General features: G+C 33.4%; 1 protein-coding gene across 1 annotated transcript; it reads left to right on the top strand.

Moving 5' to 3' along the window:
- The first annotated feature begins 46 nt into the window (after positions 1–46).
- LOC113340728 lies at positions 47–832 on the top strand. The gene is made up of 2 exons (XM_026585810.1): positions 47–249; positions 383–832. Exons 1-2 carry the CDS (start codon positions 86–88, stop codon positions 624–626), a joined length of 408 nt encoding a protein of 135 aa, XP_026441595.1. The 5' UTR covers positions 47–85; the 3' UTR covers positions 627–832.
- Positions 833–868: the final 36 nt, after the last annotated feature.

Genomic DNA, 868 nt, shown 5'->3' with positions numbered 1-868 from the left:
TAGATCCAATGATTTTATGATGGAAAATTTGAAGAGTTGACTTGATGGAAAGGTTTGTCTAGTTCTTGAGGGTGAATTGTTCCAAATGAGGTGTAGCAATCATGTATTGCATTTAATTGTATTATGTGGAATGAAAGTAGTTGTTCCATTTATAGATGCAATTAGAGAGTGTGTGAAATATTTCAGGTCAAGTCAGGCTAGAAAAGAGAGGTTTACAAATGCTATGGCCAAAGTTAAGCTTGCTGGAAGGTATGTTAATTTAGATGTAGATACCAGATGGAACTCCACCTTTAATATGCTTAAGGATTCAGTTATTTTGAAATAAGCATTTGTTAAGCTAGCTGAATTGGATACTGACTTCACTATACTACCAAATTCTCAGGAGTGGCAACAAGGAATACATATATGTTAACTTTTGGAACTATTTGATGCCATTTCTACCAAATTTGGAGGCAACAAGTATCCCACAACAAATTTGTATTATAATGGGGTGCAAGAGGTTAATAAATGCATTAAGGAATGGGAAAATATATAGTGAACATGATTATATCAGAGATATGGGATTGAATATGAGGGGAAAGTTTGATAGCTATTGGAAAGAAAGTAACATGTTGATGGGCATTTGAGTTGTTTTAGATCCTAGGTATAAGGCTAAATAGTAGAGTTTGTTCTTAAGACAGTAAATGGTGTGCACAGCTATCAAAGTCACTATAACTCAATGCACTTTTCTCTTATTATGAATCCAACACTACAACTCCAGATTATTTTGATAACTCATCTAGTGGAATGAGTTCAGCAACAACTGCATTTAATATTTCTACAACAACAACAAGAACTGGTTTTGGTTATGATGAATTATAATGGAAAA

This window comes from Papaver somniferum, unplaced genomic scaffold (genome assembly GCF_003573695.1).
Source record: "Papaver somniferum cultivar HN1 unplaced genomic scaffold, ASM357369v1 unplaced-scaffold_2215, whole genome shotgun sequence".
Classification (NCBI taxonomy): domain Eukaryota; kingdom Viridiplantae; phylum Streptophyta; class Magnoliopsida; order Ranunculales; family Papaveraceae; genus Papaver; species Papaver somniferum.
This window is presented reverse-complemented; position numbering and strand designations above follow the sequence as displayed.

Excerpts from the sequence above, each read along its gene's own strand:
- LOC113340728 (XM_026585810.1), top strand. The coding sequence starts at position 86 with ATGAGGTGTAGCAATCATGTATTGCATTTAATTGTATTATGTGGAATG. Across the intron at positions 250-382 it reads AAAGTTAAGCTTGCTGGAAG|GAGTGGCAACAAGGAATACA; the intron begins GTATGTTAATTT and ends CCAAATTCTCAG.